The sequence below is a fragment of the Chrysochloris asiatica genome, unplaced genomic scaffold (assembly GCF_000296735.1).
Source record: "Chrysochloris asiatica unplaced genomic scaffold, ChrAsi1.0 scaffold00026, whole genome shotgun sequence".
Classification (NCBI taxonomy): Eukaryota; Metazoa; Chordata; class Mammalia; order Afrosoricida; family Chrysochloridae; genus Chrysochloris; species Chrysochloris asiatica.
In genome coordinates, this window is record NW_006408544.1 from 24,852,439 (window position 1) to 24,876,683 (window position 24,245).

Consider the following 24,245-nt stretch of genomic DNA (forward strand, 5'->3'; position numbering starts at 1 on the left):
AAAAAAAAAAAAAGGTTGGAAGTTGTCAAAGCTTTTATTTCTCTTTGATCCACATTGAATGCCCATGGAAGAAGCAGTCAAGAAATCAAAGGACGAACTGCAATGGGCATATATGCTGCAAAAAAACAAAACAAAACAAAACAAAAAACTACTTAAAGTGTTAAAAAGCAAAGATGTTACATTGAGGATTAAGGTGTGCCTGACCTAAGCCATGGTATTTGCATGGTCTCATATGTGTGCAAAAGTTGGACAACAAATAAGGAAGGCAGGAGAAGAATCGATGTCTTTGAATTATGGTGTTGATGAGAAATATTGAATATACCATGGAGTGCCAGAAGAACATACAAGTCTGTTTTAGAAGTATAAGTTCTCGTTAGAAGCAAGGATGGCAAGACTTAGTCTCTCATACTTTGAACATGTTATTCAGGAAGGGCCAGTCCCTATGGAAGGGACATCATGCTTGGTAATGTGGCAGGTCAGCAAAAAAGAGGAAATCACTCAATGAGATGGATCAACACAGCGGCAGCAACATGAGGCTCCAACGTAACAACAACCATGAGAATGGTACAGGACCATGCAATGTTTTGCTCTGTCGTACACAGGGTCACTATGAGTTGGAAATGACTCAACTATACTTAACAACTACAACAAACCAAGTTATCAGCAAAATGCACAAATATTATTATGGCAATAAGGATATGGCATAGTTTTTAAATGTTAAAGATCACTGCCTTACATAATAAGAAATGAGCTTATCATTGTAGTCCTGAAGTTTTCATGATTTTTACGGCATACAATTTGAGTAGTTGTATGGAATAAAATTTATAAATGGAGAGAGAAGAGTGATGAGTTTTACTGGAAAGATACAAAACTTGGTGTTGGAAAATCTGTAATGAGTCCACAAACACTCAAGGACACTCACAGAATCTTCAGTGGTTCAGCACAGTTATCAGCCTCACAATTATTGATCACACAGTGATGGTTTTTGCTTTTTTTTTTTTTCAGATATGAAACTCCTGTCTACATGTCTTCTTGCGTATGATTTGAAAATGAAATACCATATTGATGTATTTATTTATATTCCTGATTTGTTAATGGGAATTATTACTGTTCCTTCTTGTAATAACAGAATATTAATAAATGACGTATTTCCAATGATCCTTAGTTAATACACGTTGTTGTTGTTGTTAAATGCCATCGAGTTGATTCCGACCCATAGCAACCCTGTATAGGATTTCCAAGAAGCAGCTGGTGAGCTTGAATCACTGACCTTGCAGTCCAAAAGACTTTGCAGTCTGACGCATTAGCCCACAGTGACACACCAGAACTCCTAGTAATACCTGTTGTTGCTAAGTGCCATAGAGTCTATTCCAACCCATAGCGACCCTGTAAAGGGTTTCCAAGGAGTAGCTGGGGAGTTTGAACCACCAACCTTGCAGTTCAAACAACTCTGCAGGTACCCCAAAATATGAATATTTTCCAATATTGATTAATTCCCTTTTGTTGTTAAGTGTGATCGAGTCAATTCCTACTCATAGGGTTTATGAGAAACAGCTAGTGGTTCAAATCAACTTTGCAGTCCAATACAAAGACCTGATTTCAACCTGCTCAGCAGAGCCCTGGTGGCAAAATGGGTTAAGCATAAGGTCGCAAAGTAGGTGGTTCAAACCTACCAGTCACTCTTGGTGGAGAAAGATGAGGTTGTCTTTTCCTGTAAAGATTTATAGTCTTGGAAACCCTAAGGAGCAACTCTACTCTGTCCTATAAGATTGTTATGAGTCAGAATCAATTCAATGTCACTAGGTTGAGTTTTTTATTCAGTAGTGGTACCATGGTGATGGTGGTGGTGGTGGTGGTGGGGGGATTGTTCATAAATAGTTCTACTCTGTAGTGCATGGGGCTGTTATAAGTTGGAATTAATTCCACAGCAACATATTAAGGTTGTTGTGAGGATTAAATGATCTGAGACATATAAAAGACTCAGACTAATGCAGGATACATAACATCTACTTGAAGAAGTAGTTTTTATGCTCTCATTGGACTATTGTGAAGATGAAACTGAGTAATGTGTTCACCAACATGCACTGACCTAGACACTCAACATATGGGAGTGGCTGTTACTAGTTATTTAGGAGACATTAATCTTCAGTATTTTTTATTTTTTATTTTTCAAGAAAACTAATTTTACTTTTAAGTGATGATCCTACTACCCTTACGGAATCCTAATACTAGTCAAGACAAACGAGAGAAAATGGTAATCCAAAATAAGTCAGGGTAAGAAACTTGGTTGGTTAATTGTTTATAAAGTGCTTGATAAATTACCTTTGTGAAGTTCAAAGGAGGTGTTTTATAAGCTATAAAGCACTGAATGGATAAGAAGAAAACATGTTCATCTAACTCTTGTCCTCTCAGCAAACTGGATCTTAGCACACTTTTCTGTTTTCCTTTACTGTCAATGAACAGGCCTGGCTACGTCAGATCAACTCTAGGGATGAGACGGGGAGCTAATTGCAGCATCGAGGGTGATGCAAACACAAGTCACTTCTTTGGTGGGTTCAATACACATACCAGCCTCACATTTCCTGGTCATGCAGTAATAGATTTTTTTTTGTTGTTGTTTTGATTTTAAGGTTGAGAATTCTATTTATTCTTTTCGATTACAGCAATTGCTTGGTGCCACAGGTTATACTCAAGAGAGTCTGATACGTTGACTGAGTCAAAAGCCCTACATGTGTTTCCCTCTAGGACATATGTCATTAAAGTTGCCAAGCCACAAAGATATTTAACTTAAACTGTCACACTCCCCGCTGCTCTTCAAAGGTCATCAATCTCCCATTAGATTACCTGGATGGTGTGACACTTTTATCACAATTACCCTGGAAGAAACACGACACCATAACACTGTGGCCAAGTCAGGAAAGAAGTTCCCTTTGATGGACGATCACAGTTGATCGAGTTTGTCAGTTGCTTTATGTGTTTTTATGCTTGTTTGATATTCCTACCCAGAGAGCAGAGACTTTTACCAGCACATCTATCAATGGATTTAATTTCACAATGCCATGTGATCCTTTTACTTACCCCTGTCTTCTCATCAAAGATTTTGATTCCTCCAAAGGAGATGGTTAAAAAGATTTTCTGTTTGTGCTCTCCTTTGGAACGAGCGCCAGCAACAACGCCCTGTTGAAAGGAAGGACATGGTTTTTACTTCAGTCTTTTCATTTGAAAATTCCCTCTGGTCCCAAAGACATGTCGGATACCATCAACTGATGCCACCAATCATGTATATCCCTTTGCCTCACCCGGTCCAGGTTTCTTTATGCAATGTGCTAACATCTTGATGGGTTAGGATAATATTGTCCTAGGTACACTAGCACTGAATGTATAGATATATGAGCATCCATTTATTCACTCATTTAATTAACCAAGATTTAGAGAATGCCTACTTTGTGCCTGATACTCAGCTCAAAACTGGCCGTCCTAAGATAAATACAATAGGGTTCTCATATTAACAGGTAGGCTGGATTTTGTTGACTGTGGTTTTAATTTTTTTAAATAAAAGTGAGCCACTAAATACATTCTTAAATGTGATTTCAGTTTTATACTTTTGGATAAAGTTTTCACATGAATCAATTTTAGAGATTAGAAAGGAAATAAAACATACTGCCACACTGTCTCAATTTTGCAAAAAAATATGGTCATTGTAACTACCATATGTGTACACAAAAGACATTTGTATTCTATGTTCGTATGCCAACCTACCCAGTCCACCTCTATATTTATTTTTCGTAAGCACACTATACCAATATATATTTTAATGTTGCTGCAAAAACAGTAGCAGAGAGTACTTATGAAAATAGTGAGTGGGACAGGTTGACAAATTAACACAAAACGCACACTGTCGTTTATGCAAAACTGCAGTATATGCCATGGTTTACCAATTTTGTCCAAAGACATTTCTTCTTTCTTTTTTTTTTTTACCTCTTTCCCTAGCATTTCTATGATTTCAAAGATAAGTACCTATCAACTATATTACATATATTAAAATATCTGTTTCCTCACATTTCCACTCATTTTATAAACCAGAAATACGTATATAAGTTAGTAAGGATGTAAACTTTGTAAACTGAGGGATCGTTTTTCTCTCACTTAGTTTTACAGTGGTCTGAAGGGAAAGAAGTGCTCAGGAAATAACTGTTAAATGGATGTGTTACCCAGAGTCTCCCCAAAGTTGATATGATTCCAGTTAAGAGTCAAGGCACTTGCTTTTTAAATTAGGCTTTGTGCTGATTAGTTATAGGTAATCATGGGCTTCATGCTAGGGGACAACTCAGAGAGCAATGCTATTTCAAGGGATTTATACTGATACTGATGCCATATTATGTGTTTTGGGGCTTCTAGACCCTCACCACTGTTTTTCTCAACAGACGGCAAAGACTAAATTCAAATTTCAGCTGTTCTGATTCTGGGCTTTTGGAGTAAAAAAGTGTACAATAAAGATAATTTCTTATTTCCAAGAGATAAAAGTAGTTTCTGTTGTTATCAGAACAGTATGTTCTCCACATCAATCTTAGAGAATGGCTGGTATTAGGCAGCAATAGGTCAATAGGTATGACCAGAAGGCACAAGACAAGCACATACTCACAAAGTTGGCTGGCCATTCTCTCTTTGAGTATTGGAGATATTTTGTGGAGTCAGAAAACTGGATTATACTTCTAGCTCAAAGTGATTTTTGACAAATCACTTCACCTCTCAATTCAGCTTCCTCAAGTATAAACAATTATTTGCAGGCTTGAGAGGATTAAGAACCATGAATAAGGCAGGGATGCCTTAAAATAATTTCTTCTACTAAATGCATGAATCCTTGTAGAGTAAAGTATGTTAGGCTAGTTTCTTTTTGGATTCTTAAATTCACTGTCAACAAGTAGATTCATATTCATGGAGATGCCACAATTACAGTATGCAACTGTACTCCATACAGTTTTCATTGCTATGACTTTTCAAAAGCAGACTGCCCGTTCTTTCTTTCAAGGCACTTTTGATTGGGTTCAAATTAACAATTTTCAGATTATTAGTTGAGTGTCAACCATTTATGACAGCCAGGGAACCATGTTAGGATACTTACTAGATGGAAAATCACTCTCTCATAAATGGCTTACTTATTGCCAAGCACCTCTTAACCACTCACAAACATGCAGCATGCTAAACCAGTTGCCCTTGAGACCATTCTGATTCATGAAAACACAATGTATATCTCAGTAGAACAGTGCTCTACAGGGTTTTTGGTGTTTGACTTCCTAAAACTAGATCACTGGGACTTTCTTATCCACAGACATCTTATACCAGTTGCCCTTTAGTTTATTCTGATTCATGGAAACACTATGTGTATTTTAGTAGAACTGTGCTCTGTAGGATTTGGCTGACTTTCCCACACCATGTCAATGGAGCTTTCTTCCCAGGTACCACTAAGTGAGCTCGAACCCCCAACATTTTGGTTAGCAGCTGTCTGCCTTAACCATTTGTACATGCCAAAGTTTCAAGAACAATGTTAGAACCAGAGAAAACCATTAAATTAAACTACCCAGTCTCTCTATTTGGTAGATGAAGAAAACGATGCCTTAAAAGGTAACAGGATAGTGTGGAGGTACCAGAGGGAGTTGGTAGAAAAGCTGAGATAGACAGATAATGGAACTTTCTCTCACCAGCAAAGTCTTAGTGGCCACATCAGACTTTGAACCTGGAATACTTTGACTTTGAAATCTGCTCTTGGTTGAATATGGAGCAAAATGACTTAAACTCTTGACACTCCTCTACCCCAATCTCCATCCTTGGGAATCTGGAAGTCACAAAGGATATAATTAAGAAGTAGCCACTTCATAAATGAAGGGATTGGAAGAAGAGTGTCAAAAGGGAAGCAATCTCTGTAGGTGGAATCCTGATCCCTATTCAGAATCTTCTGAGGTGGGAAATTTCCATTTGAAAAGACAAGCAGACCAACCTGGAGCAGCTAGAAAAACAGAAGATACTTCAAAGAAAGACCAGCAGGAAAAAAAACAAAAACAAAAACAAAGAAACAATAAAGGCAGTCTGATTGACTACTAGAAGAACAAGCAAGTTGCTCACCTGGGAGCCATCAAGGCAAGCAATCAAGTCCCCTTAGGGAAAACCCCCTTCCAAGACTGAAATTCAAAGAGAACACAAGAGCAGGCATGTAATCTTGCTGGTGACCACGTTGGTCTACCGATAAGGGGAAGTGGGGGAAAAACAGCAATGAAGCTGTGAGCTCAGTCCAACCACATTCAATAGACTCCTGTCAAACTGGATCGTGACTTGGGTGGCCAGCAGTATAGCGAGACCTGGAGACTCCTGAGCCCAGGGACAGGGACATAGCCACAGAGGACTAGAGTGGAGAATGAAGTGTCCAGCTAATATGAAGTGAGGGGAAATACACAAGAATCCCCATACTTGCAGATAGTACCAATTTGACCTAGCTTCAATGGCTGGATGATCAGAACTCGACCAGAGGAAGAAAGAAGAGAAGAAAGTGTAATCCACTACAATTTGATGAACTTGACTTATACTTATTGATGTTGTTGTTGTTGTTGTTGTTGTAATGTGCCAAGGAGTTGGTTCTGACTCATAGCGACCCTGCACAGGATTTCCGAGGCTGTAAATCTTTATGGGAGCAGAAAGCCTCATCTTTCTCACGCAAACTGCTGACCTTGCGGTTCGCGGCCTGATTTGTAACCACTACGCTACCAGAGCTCCTTACTTATTGATGTAGTGGCTTAAAAGCAGCTTAAAAGAGGGAAAGAATCTTTATAGCAATGATCATTCCCACCCGCCTTGGTACCCAGGGTTGATGGGGATGGACAACTTAGATATTGGCTACCTAATATGGGGGGAAGGGTGCTACAAAGGCATGAAGTGACTGGCTTACAAGCTTTCAAGAGGGAGGCTAGTTTCAGAGGGCATGGGGAAAGGCAGAATCTCCAATGAGTGGTTTCCAACCTGTCTAGACGGGGCTGGTGAAAGGAGATAGGGATAAGACTCTTGTGGTTCAATAGTGAATAATTGCTATCAGGACAGATTGTGAGTGTTGGAAATGTAAAGGTAGATGCTGTGTAACAAAAGAAGAAGATTGGTTGATCTTGCAGTCCAGGAGTGGAGGACCCTGGGATTATCAAGGGAGAAGAGCAGAGTGTGAAATCCTATCCAGAGAAGCAGTGTTACCAGAGATGGAGGCAGAGATGATGATGTGGAGAGACAGAGCAGTTGGAGACTCTGACTTAAGGAGGGAGAGAAGCTGTGTGCTGGTGGCTGGGAAGCAGTCTTGCAGGATAGGATATACCCTTTGGTTGTTTGAGGTTATATATTTCTGAGTGCTTCGGTGTACATAAAAACAAAATAAAACAAAAAACCCCAGAGGGAATGGAAGTAAATGCTGTTGAATGATGATGCATGGAAGGGATTGTAATCATTGCAATGAAATCAAATATGATAGGATAAATGTAAAGCTGATGTTCTCCTATGTAAACTGTCACTCAATTCACAATAAAAACTTTAAAAATAAAAAAGGGAAGGAGTCTCAGCTTTTTGTTTTATTCTTTCATAGGTAAGAACATCATAGGATGGAGATAAGGTTGCAGTACTGGTTACTATGATGGTTAATTTTATGTGTCAGCTAGGCTAAGCAATGGTGCCCAGGTCTTCAGTAAACACTAGTCTAGTTGCTGTTATAAAGTTTGTTGTTCTTGTTGATAGGTGCTATCTCATCAGGTCTGACTCATAGTGACCATATTCACAACAGAATGAAACACTTCCCGGTACTGTGGCCTCCTCATAATCATTGTTAAACTTGAGCCCATTGATGCTGTTATGGTTCCAATCCATCTCATTGTAACATGCAATTAAATCAGTTGGCCTCAAGTAAGGCAGATTTCCTTCCATAATGTGTGTGTGTGGGGGGGGGGGGGGGGGGGGTGTCTCAATCAGTCAGTTGAAGAACTCAAGAACAATAAAAGTATTTTTTTCTGGGGCATATTCTGCCTCTAAACAATAAATCGACATTTTACCAGAATACTCTAACATTTCACTCTTCTCATCACTTGACCTATGGACTTGGGGATACATCTCTGCAGATGTCTCCAGCTTATTACTGACGTCTGAATTTGGGACTCTAATCCCTTCAATCACATAAGTCAATTCCTTATAGTAAATTTTCTCAATCTCTGTGTGTGTGTTATGTTATATATGTATTTATATATAAATGTATGCATTTATCAATAGATATGGCAATATTTACTGATACAATAGGAGCCTTCATAGTTAGTTGGTAACTACAAGGTCAGCAGTTCGAATCTACCAGCTGCTCTGCAGGACAGAGATGACGCTTTCTGTTTCAGTAAAGACTTACAGCCTTGGAAGGCCTAGACTGGGTTGCTATAAGTTAGAACTGACTTAGTGGCACACTACCACCACCATTCACATTCAGCACTTAACACAGTGTGTAGCAAGGTGAACACAGAGCTCAGTAGAGTAGTCACTGTTATTACTAGTACTATAATGATATCATTAAGCAATGCTATGATCAAGACTCTGTGTAAAATGATGGACACAGAGAATCCCTTAGGGAGTCACAGGTAGGCAGTGGCAGGATAAACAGAAATCTGCCCTACACAGTTTGGTGTGCCTTGGGACTCAGATGAGATGGTGTATGTGAAAAGACCTTGAGAATACATAGCCCGGAACATTCACCGGACCACCATGGAACGAACATAAAAAGCACATGTGTGAATATCACAGGCTTTGACTATGGATGGCTGAAAACCTAGATGGCTTTTCCAGGAAGGGTCATGTAACAAACCTGGTCTGCAATCTCAGTCTTGATCATTATTAATAGCTGTATGATCTTAGGGAAAAAAGCAATCCTCAGTATCACTTTTTCCAGTTAAAAAAGATAAATACAAATGCCCATCTGGCTTTGAGCATCCCTGGGTGGTTAAGCACTTGCCTACCAACTGTAAAGTTTGTAATTTGAACCCAAGGGTAGACTAATTTATGCCTGGCCCAAGTCAAGGTATTTTCAAGCACCTCATATGCATGTGCCACCACTTGACTCTCAGCTTGTCGTACAGCAGTGGTTTGCATGTTGCTGTGATTCTGGAAGCTATGCCACCAGTATTTTAAGTTCCAGCAATATCAATCATAGTGGACAGATTTCAGATGAGCTTCCATATTAAAACAGACTAGGAAGAAGGAGAGACAAACTACTTCTGAACATTTGGTAGTGGTGGTGGTTATGTGCCATGGAGTAGGTTCTGACTCATAGCAACCCTGTATAGGGTTTCCAAGGCTATAAATCTTTACTGGAGCAGATAGCCTCATATTTCTCCTATGGAACAGTTGGTAGTTTTGAACTGCTGATCTTGAGATTAGCAGCCTGATTCATAACCACTACGCTACCAGAGATAGTAGTAAAACACTCTCAGCACCATAGTATTAAAAATTGAAACATGATGAAGAGCACCAGAATACTGTCACATAAAGTGCCAGAAAATGAGTCCCTCAGATTGGAAGGCACTTCCCTCAGATTGGAAGAGCTGCCTTCCCAAAGTAGAGTTGACTGTGATACTGAAAATGGCATAATGTATTCTGGAACTTTATTTGCTGATGGGGCACAACTGAAAATTAAGTGAAACAGCTGTAAACAACCATTAATAATTGGAAAATGAAATCGGTGACATACGAATCTAGGAAATTTGGAAGTTGTAAAAAATGAAATGGAGTACATAAACGTCAACCATTAATGAGCTGAAGGAGACTGGTATTAGCCATTTTGAATCTATTATATGGTTTACTATTCCAGGAAGGACAAATTAAAGAGGAATGGCATTGTACTCATCATCAAAACGAATATTTCAAGATCTATCTTGAAGTACAACACTGTTTGTGATAGGATAATATTCATATGCCTACAAGGAAGACAAGTTAATAAGACTATTATTCAAATTTACTTACCAACTATTAAAGTCAGCAAAGATGAAACTGAAGTTCTTTAAAGAACTTTGATTAATCATGTAATCAAGATGTATTGATAATTACTGGCAATCAGAATGAAAAGATTTAAAACAAAGAGAAAGGATCAGTACTTGGAAAGTATGGCCTTGGTGGTAGAAATGATGCTGGAGATCACAGGATAGAATTGTGCAAGATCAGTGGCTTCATTGCAAGTAACTGGTTTAAGCAACATAAAAGATGACTATACACATGGACCTCACCAGATGGAATACACAGAAAATAAATTGATTACATCTGTGGAAAAAGATTGTGGAAAACCTCCATATCATCAACACAAAGAAGGCCTACGGTAGACTGTGGAAAAAACCATCAACAGTTCTTATGCAAGTTCAGGTTGAAGCTGAAAAAAATTAAAATAAGTCCATGAGAGCCAAAATATGTCCATGAACATATCCCACCCGAATTTTTAGATCATCTCAAGAACAGATTTGATGCCTATGACTGAAGACTAGGAGAGTTATAGGATGACATCAAGAACATCATACAGGAAAAAAGCAAAAGGTCATTAAGAAGACAAGAAAGAGAGAAAAGACCAAAATGGATATCAGAAGAAACTTTAAAACTTCCTCTACAGTGCAGAGATGTTAAAGTGAATGGAAGAAATGATACAAGAGTTGAACAGATCATCTCAAAGGTCAGTTTGAGAAGCCAAAGTAAAATATCATATTGTCATGTTCAAAACCTGGAATTAGAAAAGCAAAAGGAAAGAACACACTCAGCATTCCTCAAGCTGAAAGAACTGAAGAAAAAATTCAAGCATCAACTTGAAATAAGGATTCTATGGGCAAAATATTAAGTGATGCAGAAAACATCAGAGAAGATGAAAGGAATGCACAGAGCCACTATACCAAAAAGTAATGATCGATGTTCAACCATTTCAAGAGGTAGCATATGATTAAGAGCAAAGGAAAACACCAAAGGTGCACTGAAGGCATTGGCAAAGAACAAGGCTCCGGAATTGATGGAATACAAATTGAGATCTTCGAACAAATTGAGGCAGCACTGGAGGCACTCCCTCATCTATGCCAAGAAATTTGGAGGACAGCTACCTGCCCAACTGACTGGAGGACTTCCATATTTGTGCCCATTCCAAAGAGAGTTGACCCAGCAGAATGCAGAAATCATTGGACAATATGATTAATATCACATGCAAGTAAATTTTGCTAAAGATAATCTAAAAACAGCTGTAGCAGTACATTGACAGGAAACCACCAGAGATTAAGTCCGGATTTGGATGTGGTCATGAAATGAGGGCTATCATTGCGGATGTAAGATGAATCTTGGCTGAAAGCAGAGAATACCAGAGATGTTTACCTATGTTTTATTGACTATGCAAAGGGTTTCAACTGGTGGATCATAACAAACTTTGAACAGCAATGAAGTGAATGAGTATTCTTGAACACTTAATTGTGTTCATGAGGAACTTGTACATTGACAAACAGGCAGTTGTTCAAACAGAACAAGGGGACAGTGAATGGTTTCAAATTAAGAAAAGTGTGCATCAGGGTTGTATTCTTTTACCATACAATCTGTATGCTGAGCAAATAATTCGAGAAGCTGGATTGTATGAAGAAGAACGTGACATCAGGATTGGAGGATGCTTCTATAACAACCTTCAATATGCAGATGATAGAATCTTGCTTGTTGAAAGTGAAGACTTAAAATACTGATGAAGATCAAAGACCACAGCCTTCACTATAGACTATACCTCAAAGTAAAGAAAGCACAAATCTTTACAACTTGACCAATAGATACCATCAAGATAAATGGAGAAAAGATTGAAGTTTTCAAAGACTTCATTTTGCTTGGATCAAGCATCAACACAGATGGAATTTTCCTTCAAGAAATCAAATGGCATGTTGCAATAGACAAATCTGCCACAAAAGACCTCTTTAAAGTGTTCAAGAGAAAAGATGTCAGTTTGAGGACAAAGATGTGCTTGACTAAAGCATGGCATTTTCTATTATATGCATGTGAAAGTTGGACAAAGAATAAGGAAGACAATGAAAGTAGAAGAATTCATGCATTTGACTTATGGTGTTGGAGAATATTAAAAGTACCATGGGCTACTAGAAGAACAAGCAAATCTGTGTTGAAGTAGTTACAATCAGAATGTTCCTTAGAAACTAGGATGATGAGAATTGGTCTCTCATAGCTTGGAAATATTATCAGAAGGGTTCAGTCCCTGGAGAAAGCGATCAGGCTTGGTTAAGTGGAGGGTCAATGAAAAAGAGAAAGACACATATGAAATGAATTGGCACAGTGGAAGCAGCAATGGGCTCAAGTATAGCAATAGTACTGAGGAAGCTGCCAGACTGGACAGTGGTTCATTCTTGTACATAGGGTCCCAATGAGTTGGGACTTACTCAATGGCATCTAACAACAACAACATCATGGATATTTCAGAAAGAACACCTGCTTCCAAAAAGTCACAATCTTGAAAGCCCTTTGGACTCTAGTTCTTTTCTAAACATATGAGGTCTTGGGGAGCTGTAGTTGTGTGTACCCTGCTTTGTACCAGAGAATGGTTCCTGCAGACCGCACCTCTAGGCTCCTGGAGTCTCTCCTTGCCATCTGTCCTCCTGTTTGAGGATTCCTCCAGGCAGGAGATCAGAGATCATGAAGAGACAGAGGTCATTTCTTCCCAGCTCCTTTCCACTTTTGAAGCTTTATCGCTATTAGTAGCTATGTTGCTACCAATTTTATCTGTTGCTGTTATAAGGGAAGGTCTTTCGCTGTGCTCTAGCTCTCACTGAGTTTTCATATATAGTTTATTGATTTCTTCCTAGATGTGGTAAGGACTTACTACACTGGTAAATCTCTGGGTGTTTCACTGCTCCTTGTTTGCTACCTTAGCCTTGTCTCCCATGTCTCAATAATGCCTTCATTTAAGAATCCTTGTCTGAAGTGTCCAAAGCAGATTCTTTTTCTGTCAAAGCCCTGACTGGCACACTCATGGTTCTATGCTAAGCCCTCCAGGCACTATCTTTGGGAGTTCTCATCTCCTGTCAGAACTTCAGCTACCATCATTTTGTCCAATGTCTCTGGAAGGTGACTTGTTTAGGAGTCAATGGTATATGGCTATTGCAAAGGAGTTTGTTGTCTGTAGCTTAATATCTAGTTGGAGACCAAAGATATATTAAATGAAATAGAAAATAGACTATAATTAAGCACTAAGCTTAAATTAATTACCAGATACTTTATAGGATAAACACTGGACTGAAAACCAGCAGGTCAGCAATTCCAGCACACCAGCTACTATGTGAGAAAGAGGAGGCTTTCTGCTACTGCAAAGATTATAGCCTCAGAAACTCTATACAGGGTTGGTATGAGTTGGAATTGACTCAGTGGTGCTTAACAGCAACAGCAACTAGACACTAGGCCAAGTCTCTGGAGATAATATATATGAAAGTGTTTTGTAGACTACAAATTAAAATACGATGATGATGGTGGTGGTGGTGCTGGAAGTGGTAGAAGAGGAGGACAGTGAATATGAATATGAATCTCATCTTAATCCTTGACAATCCCATAGGAAATATGTTAAAACAGGACAGAGTACCAGTGTTGGAGAGTCTAGCAAAGGGAAAGTGTTATTTTTTCGTTTTCATACGGTTTTAACATGGACAAGTGAGCCTTTTTGCAAGGCTAAGAGGCATTTTGTATTTTGTCTTTTCCTTTTCTGGGCAGGTAGCCAAATGGAGAATCGATCATTTATGTTTCTGTATTTCCTACAGAAAAACCACTGGGAGATGAAATGTCAACATTCTTGGCAACTTGCAAATAATGAAACAATTATCTGGGAACCAAGAACTCCTCAACAAATTCAGCACATCTGACAGGAGTGCATCATGGCAGGGAATTCTCTCAGGGTTTTGGATACCTCATGGTTAGGAGGGGTGACAGGTGAAGCCCCTCACTGCAGGCATCACACACACACAGTCACACAAACATGCACACACACACTCACGCATAGGTACATATGCATGTGCCCTGGGGTCCAGCTAGCCTGGTCCAATGTAAAGCCTGAGGGAGACTCTCCAGGAAGCACAGTTTGGTTTCTGCCTCTTAATCTCTCAGACCTCAGTGCTTCTGTGAAGGCAACTGGCAAATGAGGAGCTCCAAGATGGATGCCTCCTGACTTTCTATCTCCCAAGATGCATCAGTTTTTGTTTTTGTTTTTGTTTTTTAACCTCAACAGCCATTCAACTCTGTATAAAAACTAGATCTTTGGAGATGAAGGATTAAGTCACAATATCTTCTTGATTTTTAAAAATTAATATTTGTCAGAAGCAAACATCTATTTTTCCTGGACTTATATTCAGGATAGAGGAACTTTAGCAAGAATCAAGCTTTTGGCCTTTCTCCTCATCTTTCACTCTGGTCTCCTCATGGAGGTAGGCATGGCTCTAACAGGCTGGGAGATTTGAGAGACTGAGCACCTCTTAAATTATTCATTTGTGGGCTCTCTCTGTAGAATCTGCTCACAGGTCTAATCTCTTACCTGAGTTACAGGTCTTACTCTGGAGTGTGGCAAAAGTCAACATTTTCATATAGTAAGAGGATCAACCTGTCTACTTCACTGTACATCTAAACCAGGTCCTAACGCCACTACTACCAGTTGCTACTGAGTCCCTTATGATTCATGGTGACCCCATCACTCAGAGTACAACTGTGAAAACTGTTTGCAAAGGATGGGGTTTTATTTTTGTTTTGCTTTTTATGTTTATTTGTTTTTAAAACTTTTGATTGTGAATTGAGTGAAGATTTACAAACAAGATCATCAGTTTTACATTCAATAAATCACAAACTTTGTTTCATCTCAGTGATTACAACCCCCTCCCTGCAACAACTGTCATCCCACTTCCTCCCTGTGGTCCTATCCCCATTCTACGCTACTTCTCATCCTTGCTCAACTTTGTCCTTAGGAAAATGTTGCTCTTTTAATTTTTAATGACTGATCATTCCATGGTGAGCATGTCTTGCTATTGTTCTTGTCTTCCTTATACAATTATCTACTATTTGGCTGAAAATTGGGCCAGGAGGTGAGTTCTGTTCCAGACTTGAAGTGTGGTCAAGGGACATAGTCTCAGATTCTTCAGTCTTTTTCTGACCAAAGGCTAGTTTTGAAAATGTAGACCACCAAGCTTTTCTTCCAATGTACATCTGGGTGGACCAGAATCTTCAAACTTTTCGTTAGCAGCTATGTTAACTGTCTGTGGCATCCAAGTCCTCCAGCATTAATAAGTTATAATGGTGAAAACTGGAAATCTTCTGCTCACACCTTTGTCTAACTTTCAGTATAATTCGAACTTGGGAGAGTAAGAAGATGGTTCTTTATTGTATTGCCCTAAAATCATAGCATGTTGTTCTTAAGTGCTGTTGAGACTGTTCTAACCCATAGCGTATAGTGTATAGCGTTTCCAAGGAGCAACTGGTGAGTTTTTGAACCACTGACCTTGCAGTTGAAACCGACTTTGCAGTCAAGTACTTATCCTAAGTGCTACACTAGGACTCAAGAACCAAAAATAATAGTTGTGTGATTTATTAAGTATCTATGAAAAAAATGGTGATACTGTCTTATTCAGTACTTTTAGGCACTTTACCAGTCTTGGTTTATTTTGTTTTCTTCCTTCCTTTTTTCTCTATATTAAAAAAAAAAAAAAAAGTTGACCAACTTCTTCTATATTCAAATATTATTCAAAGATGCAAAAAAATGTTATCTTAAATGTAAAAATGAATATGTTGTTGTTAAGTCATTCTGACTCATAGTGACCCTATATCGGGGTTCTGAGGCTGTAAGTCTTCACAGGAGCAGAAAGTCTCATCTTCCTCACTCAGAGTGGCTGCTGGGTTTGAACCACAGATCTTGTGGTTTGCAGTACAGTGCTTATCACATGGAGTCACTGTGCTCTCCTCAAAAGTATATAAAACAGTATAGTGATTCCTATTTTATTACATACTTGTGCATAATTCATATATAATGTATGTGAAAACACAGCATTGTAAGTTATACATAAAAATGTTCATATTGATTTTCTTTGTGTTGTGGAAATTTCTTCAACTTCAAATATTTCTAAAATGAACATGTGAATTTTATAATCAGAAAGTAATTAAACTGTTTTAAATGCATATTTTATATAATTATTGCTGTGTCATTTGGTTTTCTAATATTTTATATCACTTTTCAAAAAAGAAAACAGATGATAGGGAGAATGGAACTTGGAAGAGTGTTCTTTTTTGTGTTTTTAAAGTCCATTTAACAATAAGCTTTTATTATTCTGCACATTGGTTCAATTTCCAATAGATTTCAAAATTTAAAAAAGTTTCTTGAAAGTATTTAAAGACAGAAACCTTTCTGTGAGATCCTGAAATCACAATTTATGGTTATTTATTACTTGAAAAATATTATTCCTTTATTATAATGTGGCCAGAGTACATTAGCAGAAGTTACAAGGATGAAATTTGCTTTTACCTTTTCCTTATTTACTTTTTGCCTTATTTATCATACAGCAATATATATATAATTCTATTAAAAAATAAATATTCACAATATTTGAGGGGCTAAATTATTTGATCATTTTTCACTTCTATTTTTTGCAGGGGTTCCACAATGAAGCTAAAATTGACAAAATGTGTTGTCCTTAAAAAAGAACAGAGCCTGACAAATTATCTGCATATAGTAGGTGTACAATAAACATTTGCTGAATAATTGAAATCTTTTCCTGATGAATAAATGAGATGATTCATCAGGGAACCAAGTAATCTGCCAATAAATGAACAATCAGAATGATTTACCCTAATGATCATTAGTATCATTTGTTTTTCTCCACCATGCTAGACACATGATATTTAAAATAAAATATTGGCACAGCACCTTGAGTTTCATCATGGAATCTTGACATAACTTGTCTCCCCGTGCTGCAGAGACCTCATCAATCCCGATCAGTTTGGCTTTGTACCGGACACCTTCACCTTTAAACCTCTTTATCAAAGTGGCTTCACTGCGATCCTGACCTAAAAACAGAGAAAAATAGGATTCAATCATGGCAATGATCAGGGTCCAAAGGCTTTAGAGAGCCACAGTTCCAAGATTCGTTCTTTGGTTTTATCTACGTTACAGGAACTGTTATTCATCTGTCAGTTTGTTGTGTGTTGCGTTGAGGCTGGAAGCTATACCACCGGTACTTTAAATACCAGCTGCCTAACTCACAGTGGACAGGTTTCAGCTGAGCTTCCAGACTAAGACTAGGAAGAAGGAAATGCAGAACACTTTTGAATGGTTAGCCACTGAAAACGTTATGACTAGCAGCCAAACACTGTTAGATGTAATGCTGGAAGATGATTCCGTTGGGTTGGAAGGCACGCAAAATAGGACTGGAGAAGAGTTGTCTCCTTAGAGTACAGTTGACCTTAATGATGGGAATGGGACAAAGCTTTTGCTAAAGGTGTACAATCAGAACGTGGAATGCACAAATTATGAATTTAGGAAAATTGAATCTAAGAAAACTGAAACTCATCAAAAAAGGAATGGAATGCATAAAGATCAATATTCTAGGCACTAGTGAGCTGAAATGGACTAGTATTGGCCATTTTGAATCAGATAATAAATAAATAGATAAAAATAAATAAATAAATATGCTGGGAGCAAAAAATTGAAGAGGAATGGTGTCAGATTAGTGCATTTCAAGATCTATCTTGAAGTACAATGCTGTCTGTGATAGGATAATATCCATACACCTACAAAAAAGGACAGGTAATACCACTATTATTCACATTTACACACCAAACAATAAACCAAATGATGATAAAATTGAAACATTCTACCAACTTCTTCAGTCTTAAATTGATCAAATATTCATTCAAGATGCATTGACAATTAATAATGATTGGAATACAAAAATTGTAAATAAAGAGAAGGATTAGTAGTTAGAAAATATGGTCTTGGTGATAGAAATGGTGCTGAAGATCACAGGATAGAATTTCACAAGACCAACAACTTATTCACTGTAAATACATCTTTTTTAAACAATCTAAATGCTGACTATACATACTGACCTCACAGAAATCAAACTGACTGCAGCTGTGGGCAGAGATGATGGAGAAACTCAGTATCATCAGCCAAAATAATGTCAAGGGCCAACTGTGGAACAAACCATCAATGGCTCATATGCAAGTTAAAAATGAAGCTGAAGCACATGGAACATTCTCCAGAACTGACCATGTGTTAGGTCACAAAGCAAGCCTCCATAAATTTACAAACATCAAAATACTACAAAGCATCTTTTCAGACCACAATGCCATAAAATTAGAAACAATAATAAGAAGACCAAGGAAAAAAAAAGAAAGAACCAAAATTAACACATTAACACAACATCTCCAGGAACTAGAAATAGACTAACAGAGGGAACCTACAGCCATCAAGAGAAAATAAATAATAAAGATCAGAGCAGAAATAAATAAGATAAAAAACAGAAAAATAATAGAAAAAAAATCAACAGGACAAAGAGTCGGTTCTTTGAAAGGATTAATAAAATTGACAAACCATTGGCAAAACTAATAAAAGAAAAGAGGGAGAAGACACAAATAACTCACATTAGAAACCATATGGGCGATGTCACAATGGAACCAAATGAAATCAAAAGGATAATAACAGAATACTAGGAAGAGTTGTATCAAACAAATTCGAAAACTTAGAAGAGATGGATACATTTTTAGAAAAACATTACCTACATAAACTCACACAGAGTAAACTTGAAGACTAGAACAGACCCATAACAATAGAAGAAATTGATCGGATAATAAAAAAACTCTAACCAAAAGAAGACCAGGTCCAGATGGCTTCACTGCTGCATTCTACCAGACATTTAGGGAAGAGCTGTCACCAATTCTACTCAAATTATTCCAGAATATAGAGGAGGATGAGAAACTTCCTAATACATTTTATGAAGCAAGCATAACCCTCATACCAAAACCAGGGAAGGACATCACTAAGAAAGAAAATTACAGACCAATATCCCTCATGAACATAGAGGCAACAAATTTCAACAAAATCCTAGGCAACAGAATCCAGAAACACTTTAAGTAGCATTCATATCAGGGATGCAAGGATGGTTCAACATTAGAAAAACAATCAATATAATTCACCATATAAACAAGAAAAAAGAAAAGAAAAGAAAACACATATGATCATATTGATAGATGCAGAAAAGTCATTTGACAAATTACAACATCCATTCCTTATAAAAACACTCAGCAGGTAGGAATTGAAGGGAAATTCCTCAACATAATCAAAAGCATATATACAAAACCTACAGGCTATATTACTCTCAATGGAGAGAAACTGAAAGCCTTCCTTCTGCAAACAGGAACCAGAGAAGGATGCCCTTTGTCACCACTCCTATTCAATACTGTGCTTGAAGTCTTAGCCAGAGCTATATGGCAAGATAGGGAAATCAAGGGCATACAAATTGGCAAAGAAGAAGTAAAACTCTCTCTATTTGCAGATGATATGATCCTATATATAGAAACCCCAAAGATTCAGTAAAAAAGCTACTAACCTCATTGGAAGATTCAGTAAAGTGGCAGGATATAAGATCAACATACAAAAATCAGTTGGATTCCTCTATATCAAAAACAACAGTGCTGAAAAGGACATTAGGAAAACAATGCCATTTATAATAGCCACCCAAAGGATGAAATATCGAGGAATAAATGTAACCAGAGAAACAAAGCATCTCTACAAGGAAAACTGTAAAACACTACTATAAGAAACCAAAAGAGGCCTACAGAAAGGGAAGAATACACCATGCTTCTGGATAGGACTTAACATTGTGAAAATGTCAATACTGCCCAAAGCAATTTACACATATAATACAATCCCAATCCAGATTCCAACATCATTCTTCAAAGAGATGGAAAAAACAATTACAAACTTTATATGGAAAGGAAAGAGATCTAGGATAAACAAAGCACTACTTAAGAAGAAGAACAGGGTGGGAAGCCTCTCACTCCCTGATTTCAAATTTTACTACAGAGCTACAGTGGTCAAAACAGCCTGATACTGGTATAATGAAAGCTACATAGATCAATGGAACAGATTTGAGAATCCAAAAATTAACCCACCCCCATACAGCCAACTGATTTTCGACAAAGTACCTAAGTATATTGCATGGGGAGGAGATGGTCTCTTCAACAGATGGTGCTGGCAGAACTGGAAAGCGATATGCAAAAGACTGAAACAAGACCTTTACCTCATGCTTTATACAAAACCCAACTCAGCATGGATTAAAGACCTAAATGTGAATCCCAGAATTACAAAAATCATCAATGAAAAAAACAGGGAACAATGTGGGAGCTCTAATACAGGGCATACACAGACTACCAAACATTTTGAGACTTACACAAACAAAAACAGACAAAATAGATCAATGGGACATACTAAAAAATAAAAACTTGTGTGCATCAAAAGACTTCATTAAAAGAGTCAAAAGGGAGCCCATAGAATGGGAAAAAATCTTTTGCAATGATACATCAGTCAAGAAATTAATTTCAAAAATATATAGGAACCTATAACACTTCTATAAGAAAAGGACAAATAACCCAATTAAAAAATGGGCTCAGAGCATGAATAGACACTTTATAAACGAGGAGATCTGGGCAGTCAACAAATATATGAAGAAATATTCACGGTCACTAGCCATTAGAGAGATGCAAAGAAAAACAACAATGAGATATCATCTCACCCCAGCAATAATAACAAAGATTAAAAAAAGTAGAGGACAATAAGTGTTGGCAAGGATGTGGAGAGACTGGGACCCTACTACATTGCTGGTGGGATTGCAAAATGGTGCAATCACTATGGAAAACAATATGGCACTTCTTCAGAAGGTTGGAAATAGAGATATCTTATGATCCAGCAATTCCTCTACTTGGTATTTATCCTCAAGAAATACGAGCCATAATACAAGTACATATATGCACACCAATGTTCATAGCAGCACTATTTACAACAGCAAAAAGATGAAGACAGCCTAAGTGCCCATCTATGGAAGAATGGATAAACAAACTTTGGTACATACACAAATGGAATATAACGCTACCCTGAAGAACAACAAAGAAGCAGCAAACTACCACATAACATGGATGAACCTTGAGGGCATTATGCTGATTGAAATTAGCCAGTCACAAAAGGAGAAATATGGCATAGAGCCATTATTGTAAAAAATTAAGAAAAAGCACCCACACTGAACGGGGGAAACTTATCTTTTATTATTTTATTTTATTTTTAATGTTATTATTATTACCATCTTTTCTGTTGTTGGTGGTGGTGATTACAGGGGTGTAGAGGGTGGGATGGGGGTGGAATGGGAAGGTGGAGCACAAGGTAGGGAATAGGCACAGGATAGTGGAACACAGGGTATGGTATAGACACAGGACAGTTTGGTGATGGTGGGGGCAATACACTAGAAGAGGAAGGGGAAAAGAAAAATAAGGCAGATGGGAGAATAGCTCAGCAGGTTTACATGGGCTAAATGGGACAGCAATAAATAACAATCTTAGCACAAACGTGGATAAACAGGGTTCGTGGATACAAAGATTGAGGCATGGTTTGAATGGGTAAAGGTGGGGAAATGATGTTAAGATGCTTGCCTGTTTGTTGAATCTTGGTTTCCCTTGTCTACTATTGTAAAATAGACACTTGGAGGGGAGAGATAGGAATAGCCAGAAACATCACCAGAGAAAGCTTGTAAGTCTGTCTTCAGCCAATAACTGTTTGCAATAACTAAAATGGGGCTAGAACTTGCCCAATGAAGAAGGCTCCCTGCAAAGCCTTTGCATTGCACAAGATCATAGGTAGGATCCTAATCCTCATCCAAAATCATCTGAGGTGGGATATTCCCACATGAAAGGACAAGCAGACCGGTCTGGAACAACTAGAAAAACAGAAGATACTTCTTGAAAGAAAGACCAGCAAGAAAAACAAACAAAGAAACAAATAAAACAATAGCAGCATTCCAATTGACTACTACAAGAACAAGCAAGTTGTTTCCCCTCAAGGAAAACTTCTTCCAAGACTGAACTCAAATAGAATATACTAGCAGGCATATATATGGTCCTGCTGCTGACCACGTTGGTCACCAATAAGGGGAAGAAGGGAAAAGCAGCAATGAAGTTGTGAACTAAGTCCGAATACATTCAATAGACTCCTGTTAACCTGGATTGAGACCTGGTTAACCAGCAGTATGAGGAGACCTGGAGACTCCTGGGCCCAGGGGCAAGGACATGGACCCAGAGAACTAGAACAGAGTGTGAAGCATCCAGCTGATATAAAGTGAGGAGGGATGCAGATAGTACCTATTTGATCTGGCATCAATGGTTGGATGATCAGAACACAACTATAGGAAGAAAGAAGAGGGGAAAAAAATAAAGGAGTAACCCAGTATAAGTGGGTGATCTTGACCTGTGCTTGTGGATGAAGTATGACAAAGGAGCAGACAAATCTCTACTGTGAGGATCATTCCCACCCTCTTGGTACACAGGATTGACAGGGACGGGGAACTTAGACATTGGCTACCCAAAATGGGGGGACTACAAAGGCAAGAAGTGACTGGCTTACAAACTTTCAATAGGAAACCTAGCTCCAGAGGATACAGGGTAAGGTAGAATCACCACTGAATTGTTTCCAACCTGTCTGGATGGGGTTAATAAAAGGTGAGAGGGAAAGGACTCCTGTGGTTCAATAGGGAATGATTGCTATCAGGTCTGACAGTGAGTAACTGTAAATGTTTGGGAACAAAAGGAGGGGAGTGGTTGATTTTGCAGTCCAGGAGCAGAGATCCCTGGAACCATCAAGGGAGAAATCAAAGTGCAAGCGAGACCTTGTTTGGAGAGGCAGTGACACTAGGGATGGAGGCAGAGGCAATGATGTGGGCAGAAGGAGGGGCTGGGGACTCTGGACTCAGGAAGGGAGAGGGGTTGTGTGCTGGCAGCCAGGGGGCAGGAGTATGGGGTGTATCCTTTGGGTGTTTGATGATGCATGCAGGGGATTGTGATCATTGCAATGAAACAAAGTACGATAGGATATTGTAAAGATAATGTACACCCATGTAAACTAATGCATAATTCACAATAAAAATTTAAAACAAAACAAAACAAAAAAACTCAAGAGTGGCCATCTAAGGTGCAGTTTTGGTCTTTCCATGTGTGGAAGAAAGAAGAATGCTTGGAATCAATTAGTACAATGGACTAATGAGACATGTGAACATCAGTCTCTACAACTCTGAGACCAGAAGAACTAGATGGTACCTGGCTACCACTGACAGCTGATCTGAAAGGGATCATCATATTAGAAGGTCCTGGATAGAATGGGAGAACATGTGAAACAAAACTCCTCAAAGTTGTTTTTTAAAAAGAGAATGGGCTTACTGGTCAGAAAGAGACTGGAGCAACATCCAGTCTTATTGGTCAGAAAGAAACTAAGACCCTCAATCAGCATCCAAGTCTGGGAAGGAACTTACCCTCATGGTCCAATTTTCAGAAAAGCAGTAGCTAGGTATACAGGGGGAACGACAACACTAGTAAGGTATGCTCACCATAGAATGGTCAACCATTCAAAATCAAAAGGGCAACATTTACCTAAGGACAAAGTTGAGAAGGGATGAGAAGGTGGGTGGAATGGAAACAGGAACCACAGGTAGGAAGTGGGATAACTGTTGTTATATGGAGGGGATTTCAATCATTGCGATGAAACAAAGTGTATGATTTGTTGAATGTAAAACGGATGATCTTGTCTGTAAACCTTCACTCAATTCACAATAAAAAGCTAAAAAATGAAACTAGAGAAAATTAAACATGTCCACGAGAGACAAAATATGACACTGAATATGCCCCAACTGAATTTGGAGGCCATCTTAAGAAGAGATTTGATGAGTTAGAAACTAATGTCTGAAAACCAAAAAAGTTGTAGGATGACATCAAGGACATCATACGTGAGGAAAGCAATATGTCATTTAAAAGACAGGACAGAAAGAAAAGATTAAAATGGATGTAAGGAGAGACTCTGAAACTTGCTTTTGAGCATGTTGTTGTTGTTGTTGTCAGGTGCCATCGAGTCGGAACCGACTCATAGCAACCCCATGCACAGCAGAACGAAACAATGCTCGATCCTG

The 24,245-nt window shown here is 38.3% G+C and overlaps 1 protein-coding gene across 2 annotated transcripts in view; it reads right to left on the reverse strand.

The window, feature by feature from the left end:
* Window positions 1-24,245, reverse strand: part of DAB1 (Dab, reelin signal transducer, homolog 1 (Drosophila)) — a 452,378-nt gene that overhangs the window by 201,603 nt on the left and 226,530 nt on the right. For both annotated transcript variants that reach the window (XM_006839821.1, XM_006839820.1), the window contains exons 2-3: window positions 16,952-17,091; window positions 3,079-3,177 (exon numbers count right to left, since the gene is read on the reverse strand). In XM_006839821.1, the coding sequence (XP_006839884.1) occupies window positions 3,079-3,177; window positions 16,952-17,091 (239 nt within the window). The remainder of the gene's footprint in view (window positions 1-3,078; window positions 3,178-16,951; window positions 17,092-24,245) is intronic.